Source organism: Pristis pectinata, chromosome 43 (genome assembly GCF_009764475.1).
Source record: "Pristis pectinata isolate sPriPec2 chromosome 43, sPriPec2.1.pri, whole genome shotgun sequence".
NCBI classification, from domain to species: Eukaryota; Metazoa; Chordata; class Chondrichthyes; order Rhinopristiformes; family Pristidae; genus Pristis; species Pristis pectinata.
The window spans coordinates 1-9543 of record NC_067446.1 but is presented as its reverse complement, the minus strand read 5'-3'; the positions used below and the strand labels follow the sequence as shown (position 1 = coordinate 9543).

At 54.1% G+C, this 9543-nt stretch overlaps 1 protein-coding gene across 3 annotated transcripts; it reads right to left on the bottom strand.

The window, feature by feature from the left end:
- Nucleotides 1-1052: 1052 nt before the first annotated feature.
- Nucleotides 1053-9134, bottom strand: zgc:103759 (U8 snoRNA-decapping enzyme). 3 transcript variants are annotated; one of them, XM_052009013.1, is made up of 3 exons: nucleotides 8942-9134; nucleotides 6059-6450; nucleotides 1053-2307 (listed from the first exon to the last, which is right to left on the bottom strand). In XM_052009013.1, exons 1-3 carry the CDS (start codon nucleotides 9080-9082, stop codon nucleotides 2238-2240), a joined length of 603 nt encoding a protein of 200 aa, XP_051864973.1. In that variant the 5' UTR covers nucleotides 9083-9134; the 3' UTR covers nucleotides 1053-2237. The 3 variants fall into 3 exon arrangements, with proteins under 3 accessions (XP_051864973.1, XP_051864974.1, XP_051864972.1); XM_052009014.1 differs by having other exon boundaries at nucleotides 6175-6450; XM_052009012.1 differs by lacking the exon at nucleotides 1053-2307 and adding an exon at nucleotides 2316-2640.
- Between the last annotated feature and the right edge of the window lie 409 nt (nucleotides 9135-9543).

Below are 9543 nucleotides of genomic sequence, written 5' to 3'. Positions count from 1 at the left end.
ACTCGAGGGCCTGAGTTATAGGGAGAGGAAGGCCAGGCTCCGTCTTTATTCTTTGGACGTGGCAGAATGAAGGGCGATCTTATAAAAGTGTTCAAAATTATGAGAGGCATAGATAAGGTGGACGGTAACAGTCTTTTCCCCAGGGTAGGGGAGTCCAAAACTAGAGAACATAGGTTTAGGGCGAGGGGAAAGATTTAGAAGGGACCTGAGGGGCAACTTTTTCACGCAGAGGGTGGTGAGTGTATGGAACGAGCTGCCAGAGGAAGTGGGTGAGGCAGGTACAACAGTATCATTTAAGAAGCATTTGGATAGTACATTTGGATAGGGGCGGAGCTTGGAAGGAGATGGACTGAATGCAGGAAATTGGGTCTAGCTGGTTGGGCACCGTGGTCACTATAGACTGGTTGGGCCAAGAGGCCCTATCCGTGCTGTATTGTTCTGTGACTCAATGCCTCGACACCACTCCCTATCTCTGTAACCCTCTCCAATCCCTACTCACCTCCCTATTTCTGTAACCCCCTGCAGCACATACTCACCTCCCCTTCTCTGTAATTCCCTCCAGCCCCTACACCCCTCCTCTCTCTGGAACCCCCTCCAGCCCCTACACTCCTCCTCAAATCTGTGACCTCCTCTGGCCCCAACCCATCCCCATCTCTGTAATACCCTTCAGTTCCTACACACTTCCCCATCTCCGTAACCTCTTCCAGTTCCTCCATCCCTTCCCATCTCTGTAACCACATCCCCCCCACCCCCCAGCCCTTTCACCTCTATTTCTACAACCCTTTTGATCTCCTGCCACTAGTATCTTGCTGTTCCCCAGTGCTCGACTTATAATTTGTGAAGGGGCCTCCGTGCACTTCACCTCAAAGTTGGTAGGCACCTGTTAGTTGCTGTCACCTCTGCCACACACTCATCCCCCTCCGATATTCATTCGCGGCCACAGGGAAAACATGCAAACTCCACACAGACAGCACTGGAGGTCAGGATCGAACCAGATCGCTGGAGCTGTGAGGCAGCAGTTCTACTAGTTGCTCGACTGTGCGGGGACACAGGGCAGGCTGTGTTTGTGTCTTTGTCTAGTAAGAGACGTGGTGAAGCAGGGCGTCAACGTTGTGCATCTTTTATTTCCAACTCTCATGCTTTCACAGAGACACCAAGGTAACAAATTCTGGGCTCACACTCACACTGGTGGCCAGCGTGCATGGTGATCGCCCCATGCCAGGTAGCACCCACCCTCCACCACCACCCACTTCCCAAACAGGTGATAAAGCCAGCTGATTGGCCCTCTGCTCTCACCCCACTGCCCCACACCTCGGGGATACCATGTTTCAAGCCGGCCCTTCACAGCCCAGGGTCCGGACAGAGGGTCGGAAGCACCGGTCAGTCCACTTACGGAGAGGATGCCCCTCAACACCACAACCGACCCTCCAGCTCTCAGGGGGGCCCTGCTGACCCTCACTGGGACACAGGCAGGGAGAGCGACACCAAATCAAGCAAGACACCAACAAGCAACTCGAAGAAAAGTGCCGATGATTATCCCAATTCACCAGCGTAGACCAACACCTCTGTAGGGGACAGATCCGTCAGAAGGGGATGGAAGCCAACACTCGCGCTGGGGGGAGGGAGCACCACACCTTCAGAACAGCAGCAACGAGGGAGCTCCGCGCTGTGAGGAGGAGCCTGGGGAACAGAGCCCCGTCGGAAGGGAAGGCGCTGCAGTCAGTGTTCTCGCAGGTGAGACTTTAAATCGAGACCGCCACCTGCCCGCTCTTGTGGGCTCTGAACATTCCAAGGAGGCATCGTTGCGTGCTGGCTGCTCTTGCCCCCACCCCCCCGAGTCAACCAATGCCAGGTAGTAACAGAGACTGGGGGAGGGTGGCGCGTGACATACGATATACAAACCCCGGAAACCGTGCAACGACTCACCCCCCAGCCCCAGGACGTGTGTGGCATGCGCATGACAGATAAAGAAAAAAGGGTAAATCGACTGCATTACGAACACTGTAGTTTGCTACGACATGCAGTGTTGTGTCCTGGCTTTGTGGGGAGCGGTGCCCCCCCCCCCCCCCCGCGGGTTCCAGGGATCAGCAGGCATTCGCTCAGGAGCCGGCGCCGCCCTGGTTTCTACCCCACCCGACTGGCGGAGATGGCTGCCTGCAGCTCCGGCTCGCTCAGCAGCCTCAGCTTCCGCAGGGCCTCGACCAGCTGCTCCTTGGCGTTGCCGATGAAGGTGTTGGTCAGGAAGGCCGGCAGTCCTCCAAAGCCGTCCCGCAGGGTGTAGAGGGGCACCCGGATGATTCCCAGGACCTGTGGGCACAGTCAGCAGAGGAGAGCACGGTGAGCATGGGTGGGGTTGGTGGGGGGGAGAGCTAGTGCTGGCACGCAGGGTGCGGTCAGGCACTGCAACCCCTCACGTGCTGGCACAAAGGTGCGCGGCTGATAGAGCCGCTGCCGCCCAGCTCCAGTGACCCGGGTTCGATCCCGACCTCCGGCGCTGTCTGTGCGTGGAGTTTGTGCGTTCTCCCTGTGACCGCGTGGGTTTCCCCACAGGTGCTCCTGTTTACCTCCCACGTCCCAAACACGTGCAGGGTTGTAGAGTTATTTAGCCGCTGTAAGTAGGTGCATAGGTGGGTGTACAACCTGGAAGAGTTGATGAGGGGAGAATTAAAAAAAATGGGATTAATGTAGGATTAGTGTAAACGGGTGGCTGATGGTTGGTATAGACACAGTGGGCCAAAGGGCCTGTATCCCCACTGTATTTCTCTATGACTAAGTAAGGCTTGGATCGAGCGGACATGGAGAGGGTGTTTCCATCAGTGGGAGAGTCCAGGATCCGAGGGCACAGCCTCAAAATAAAGGGACGTCCCTTTAAGACTGAGATGAGGAGCAATTTCTTCAACCAGAGGGTGGTGAATCTGTAGAATTCATTGCCACGGGGGGCTGTGGAGGCCAAGTCATTGGGTGTATTGAATGGCAGAGGTTGATAGGTTCTTGAATGGTAAAGGAGGGTAAGAGGGGGGTTTCAGGGTTACGGGAAGGAGGGGGGAAAATGGGGTCGGGAAAACAAAAATCAGCCATGATTGACAGAGCAGACTCGATGGGCCGAATGGCCTAATTCTGCTCTTATGGTCTTCTCACGTCGAGAAGATGCCCCCCATCCCCCCAGTCACCATTAGATCCCACCAGGAGTTTGGGGGAGCATCCACCCTGCAGAGAGGGCAGGACTCGCTCCCGAGGGAAGTAGTCGCAGTGAAGAGCAGGGATAGGCTGACGGTGAGGGGAAGAGAAAGGTACGGTGCTGAGGGTCGTAGGCTGGTGTGGCAGGGAGCAGAAGGCCTAAATGGCCCGTTTCTGTAAACAAAATGATGCGACTCTCTGAAAGAGAGGCGAGTCACCAGTTCCCTCATTCCTGGAACCTGTATCCCGTATCCCGGCCACCCTCCATCAGTTTATTTGCAGTTGGAGACCTGGGAAAGGAAGGGCAGGAGTGGCCACATGAGGTTGCAAGAGGGGACATTGAGAGCTGCATGGCAGAGGAAGACAGACTCGCCTTTAACAGGTTAGACCTTCAGTGGGTTGTGTTATGCAATGGTTTCTGGGCTACTTAGGTGAAAAGTTTCCATTTCCCCAGCACCCTTCATCAACTCAGGGACTTCCCACAGCACCTCACAGCCAGTGCAGAAACCACGAGCTGGTACAATAACCGATGGTGTGATACTCCCTCTGTCAATGCTCCTCCAACATCCAGAGCTTTATCTCCTGACCCAAGCTAGAGCAGCAGAGCACGACATGGGCACTGGCTGGAAGGCTGCTGGACCATTGCAAGAGCCCAGTGGGAGCCACTGATGTCTTTCAAGTAAGAAAACCTGAAGCCCTTACCTGGTCGGAGCTTACAGTCATAGAGCAATACAGCACGGACACAGGCCCTTCGGCCCAACTCATCCATGCCGACCAAGGTAGTCCCATTTAGTCATAGAACAATACAGCATGGATACAGACCCTTCGGCCCAACCAGTCCGTGCCGACCACGGTGCCCACCCAGCTAGTCCCAATTCCCTGCATTCAGCCCATCTCCCTCCAAGCCCCGCCCCTCCATGTACCTATCCAAGTGCTTCTTAAATGATCCTGTTGTACCTGCCTCAGCCACTTCCTCTGGCAGCTCATTCCATCTACTCACCTCAGGTGGAAAAGTTGCCCCTCAGGTCCCTTTTAAATCTTTCCCCTCTCACCCTAAACCTACGCCCCCCCTAGTTTTGGACTCCGCTACCCTGGGGAAAAGACTGTTACCGTCCACCTTATCTTTGCCTCTCATCATTTTAAACATTTCTATAAGGTCGCCCCTCATTCTCCTGCGTCCCAAGGAATAAAGACCATGCCTGGCCGACCTCTCCCTATGACTCAGGCCCTCTGGTCCCGGTAACATCTTATGCGACTCCATTTCCAATAGGGTAACAAAGGCAACAAATGTAATGTTCTGTTTACATAGATTCACAGACAATATACACCACTATGTAACCTGTTTTACTTTATCCCCACCCCCTGCCCAAAATATTCCTCACCCGACCCCATTGTGACTCAGCCATGCTGCAGTATAAGCCATGTGATTAAGAACACTGCAGTGTGAATCACCCACTAACACCTCCCTACTTGTACCGGGGAGTTGCTTTGAGTATTTTTACATTCTGAGGCACTGTCACTTTAAGATTGAGGGATGAACAGAGGGGATCGTTAACTGAGGCAGCAAAATCCATACCAAGATCTTGCTGTTCCTAGGGTGCAGAGGAGGCCATTCAGCCCAGCAAGCCCATGCTGGCTCTCTCAAAGACTTCTCCAATTAGTCCCACAGCCCCAGACATTACTCCAATTCCCCACTTGAAGGCAGCATCCATCAGTAAGGACCTTCACCACCCAGGACATGCCTTCTCATTCCTATCAGGGAGGTAGTACAGGAGACTAAAGACCCACACTCAACGATTCAGGAACAGCTTTTTCCCCTGAGCCATCAGATTTCTGAACAGTCCATGAACACTACCTCGTTATTTCTTTTATTTTGCACTATTTATTTTTGTAATTTATAGATTTTTGTGTCTAACACTGTAGTGCTGTCGCAAAACAACAAATTTCACGTCATATATCAGTGATAATAAATCTGATTCTGAAAGTCCCAGTCAGCATGTCTCAGATCGTGGAAACTCCGTGTCTTTGTTACCTCCAGATTCAGCCATTCTGCCTAGGCGCTCTCCTTTGACTCTCTGAACTCTGGAGGTCTTCCAAAGCCCCACATCCCATGTCTTGATTTTGTTTACCCTGTACTGAGCCTCAGTGGTCCTTGGTCTGGCAAAATCTCAACTTTCAAAGTCAAACTTTGAACAACTCCCTACACTTCACCCTGTCTCCATAACCCCATCGGGCCCTTACACCCTTATCTCCGGAATCCCCTCCAGCCCCTACACCCCTCCCCACCTCTGTAACCCCCTTCAGCCCCTACACCCCAATCTCCGTAACCCCCTTCAGCCTCTTACACCCCTCCCCATCTCCGTAACCTCCACACCACTTCCTATCTCAGGAGCCCATTGGGCAGAAGATACAAAAGCCTGAAAGCACATACCACCAGGCTCAAGGACAGCTTCTATCCCACTATCGAATGGCCCCCTAGTACAATAAGATGGGCTCTCAATCTACCTCATTATGGCCCTTGCACCTTATTGTCTGCCTGCACTGCACTTTACTTTCTCAGTAACTGCAACACTTTATTCTGCATTCTGTTGTTGATTTTCCCTTGTACTACCTCGATGCACCAATGTAATTAAATGATCTGTATGCAAGACAAGTTTTTCACTGTACCTCGGTATACGTGACAATAATAAACCAATTTACCCTCTCTGGCCCCTACACCCCAACCTTTCTCTGTAAACCCCTTCAGCCCCCCCTACACCCCTCATCATCTCTGAAATCTCCATGAGCCCCTGTACACCCCCCCCCCCCCAAGATCTCTGCGCTTCACCAGTTCACCACTGCCATCCATGCCTCCAGTTACCTTGAGATTCTAGCCACCTACCGTAGTATCTGATGCATCTGACTGACAACGTTGCAACCCCTTCGGCACATTGGATTGTGCATTAACGTCACCACGGAAGGAGGTGTGGATGTGGGTTCGGGTTCAATCTCCCTTACCTCACGCCCGTGGTCCTTTGCCTGCACAGCGCATGTTTCCACCTTGCGCAGCTCCTCCAAGGAGATTCTCTTTGTGTAGAAGTGGGCCACCACCTTCTGAGGCAGTGCCTCCGTGGCGTGGGAGCTGGCGTAGTCGGCCTCCGTGATTCGCAGTCCCTTTCCGTCCCAGCCCAACTCCTCGCACAGTTCACGGTTCAGCCCCTCTTCCAGGGAGCTGTCCCGGGGGTCCACAAACCCGCCCGGGAAACCGATCTTCCCATCGAACCGCATCTGCATCTGAGGGAGGGAGGGAGGGAGACAGTGATGGCATGGGGTGGCCACGGGACATTTTGCAGCAGGGTCTTGATGGGGGGGGGGGGGGGGGCGTGGGGAGGAGGTGAAGCAGAAGGACCCCAGGTCTTGGCCTCCTGCAGCTTGTGCATCATTGCACAGAGATGGCTCCATGTTTGCTCATTATTTTTCTGTCTCCCCCCTCTACACACTTCCCTCCTCACTATCTCCCCGGATATTTAACCCCTTCTGCTCCAGATATTTAACAACTTCTTCACCAAGTATTTACGCCCTTCTGCCCCAGGTAGTTACCCACCTCTCCCCCAGGTTTTTACCCCTACTCTGCCCCATGTACTTCCCACTTTCTCCCCCCAGGGTATTTACCCCCACTCTGCCCCAGGGTATTTACCCCCTTCTCTCCCCGAGTATTTATGCCCCCCTCCCCTGGGTATTTACCCCCACTCTGCCGCAGGTACTTACCAGTTTCTTCTCCCCCCCCAGGTATTTACCCCCTCCCTGGATGTTTGCCCAATTCTCCCCAGATATTTACTCACTCTCCCATAGGATTCCCCCCTCTCCCCTGGGGTATTTACTCCCCCTGCCCCAGGGAATTTCCTCTCCCCCTGGGGTATTTACTCCCTCTCCCCCCGGGGTATTAATTTCCCCTCCCCCTCCCCCTGGGGTATTTACTCCCTTCCTCCAAGGTATTTACCCCCCTGGGGTATTTAATCCCCTCACCCAGTGTATTTACCCTCCCCTGGGTATTTACTGCTCTCCCCTGGGTATTTCTCTCAGGAATTTACTCAAACCCCCCAGATTATTTACTCCCCCCTGGAATTTAACCCCTTCCCCTGGGGTATTTCCCCCTCCCTGGGGTATTTCTTCCCCTCAGGGTATTTACCCCCTCCCCTGGGGTATTTACCCCAGGGGTATTTCTCCCACCCGTTATTTATCCCGGGGTATTCCCTCAGGTTACTTACCCTACCCCAGGTTATTTACCCCAGGGTATTCCCCTCAGGTTATTTACCCCACCCCAGGTTATTTACCCCGTTGTATTCCCCCCCAGGTTATTTACCCCACCCCAGGTTATCTACCCCGGGGTATTCCCCTCACATTATTTACCCCACCCCAGGGGTTATTTACCCCGGGATATTCCCCCCAGGTTATTTACCACACCCCAGGTTATTTCCCCCGTGGTATTCCCCTCAGGTTATTTACCCCACCCCAGGTTATTCACCCCGGGGTATTCCCCTCAGGTTATTTACCCCACCCCAGGTTATTCACCTCGGGGTATTCCCCCAGGTTATTTACCCCACCCCAGGTTATTTACCCCGGGGTATTCCCATCAGGTTATTCACCCCACCCCAGGTTATTTACCCCAGGGTATTCCCCCCCAGGTTATTTACCCCACCCCAGGGTATTCCCCCCCAGGTTATTTACCACACCCCATGTTATTCACCCCGGGGTATTCCCCTCAGGTTATTTACCCCACCCCAGGTTATTTACCCCGGGGTATTCCCCCCAGGTTATTAAACCCCACCTCAGGTTATTTGCCCCGGGGTATTCCCCCCCAGGTTATTTACCACACCCCAGGTTATTTCCCCTGTGGTATTCCCCTCAGGTTATTTACCCCACCCCAGGTTATTCCCCCAGGTTATTTACCCCGGGGTATTCCCCCCCAGGCTATTTACCACACCCCAGGTTATTTACCCCACCCCAGGTTATTTACCCTGGGGTATTCCCCTCAGGTTATTCACCCCGGGTATTCCCATCAGGTTATTCACCCCACCCCAGGTTATTTACCCCAGGGTATTCCCCCCCAGGTTATTTACCCCACCCCAGGTTATTTACCCCGGGGCATTCCCCCCCAGGTTATTTACCCCACCCCAGGTTATTTACCCCGGGGTATTCCCCCCCAGGTTATTTACCACACCCTAGGTTATTTACCCCAGGATATTCCCGCCCCAGGTTATTTACCCCACCCCAGGTTATTTACCCCGGGGTATTTCCCTCAGGTTATTTACCACACCCCAGGTTATTTACCCCACCCCAGGTTATTTACCCCGGGGTATTCCCCTCAGGTTATTTACCCCACCCCAGGTTATTTACCCCGGGGTATTCCCCCCAGGTTATTTACCCCCACCCCAGGTTATTTACCCTGGGGTATTCCCCCCCAGGTTATTTACCCCACCCCAGGTTATTTACCCCGGGGTATTCCCCCCCCAGGTTATTTACCCCACCCCAGGTTATTCACCCCGGGGTATTCCCCCCCAGGTTATTTACCCCACCCCAGGTTATTCACCCCAGGTTATTTACCCCACCCCAGGTTATTTACCCCGGGGTATTCCCCCCCAGGTTATTTACCCCGCCCCAGGTTATTTACCCCGGGGTATTCCCCCCCAGGTTATTTACCCCACCCCAGGTTATTTACCCCGGGGTATTCCCCCCCAGGTTATTTACCCCGCCCCAGGTTATTTACCCCGGTGTATTTACTCACCAAAACGGCGTATCTGAGGGGGATTTTGCCGAAGAGTTTTCCCGGCTCCACCGCGTACAACATGGCGTGACATGCGTGCTTGTAACCGGCCAGGGAGCGGGAGTCCCGCCGTGACACCGGCCGATAGCCCGGCTCCGCCATCACCTCACGACCGGCCGACCGTTCGTCCGCTGCTCAGTCACCGATCCCGCCTCCGCGTCCTGCCACCCTCCCGGCCCACGCAGCCAATCAACAGCCGCCTCCCGGCCCACGCAGCCAATCAACAGCCGCCTCCTGGCCCAGCAGCCAATCAACCACCGCCTCCTGGACTGACAACCAATCAGGAATAATGCCACCGCCCCTCCTTGTGCCTACAGCCATTTGGCAAACGCCGCTACCCGACCCACGCAACCAATCAACGTCGGCCTCCGGGCTCCCACATCCTATGGGAAAGCAAAACTCTGCAGCTGCCGAGCGTCTGAGATTAAAAACAGGACAGGCTGCTATCACTCAGCAGGTCATGCAGCGTGTGTGCAGAAAGTGTCGCTGAAAGATCAGCCACTCACTCCATCCCAGAGTCTTGAGAGTGGCGGCCATGGAAGCAGTGGGTGCATTAGTCATTG

Excerpts from the sequence above, each read along its gene's own strand:
- zgc:103759 (XM_052009012.1), bottom strand. The coding sequence starts at position 9,082 with ATGGCGGAGCCGGGCTATCGGCCGGTGTCACGGCGGGACTCCCGCTCC. Across the intron at positions 6,451-8,941 it reads CCCTCAGATACGCCGTTTTG|ATGCAGATGCGGTTCGATGG; the intron begins GTGAGTAAATAC and ends TCCCTCCCTCAG. Across the intron at positions 2,641-6,058 it reads CAGATGCATCAGATACTACG|GTTGTACACCCACCTATGCA; the intron begins GTAGGTGGCTAG and ends CAACTCTTCCAG.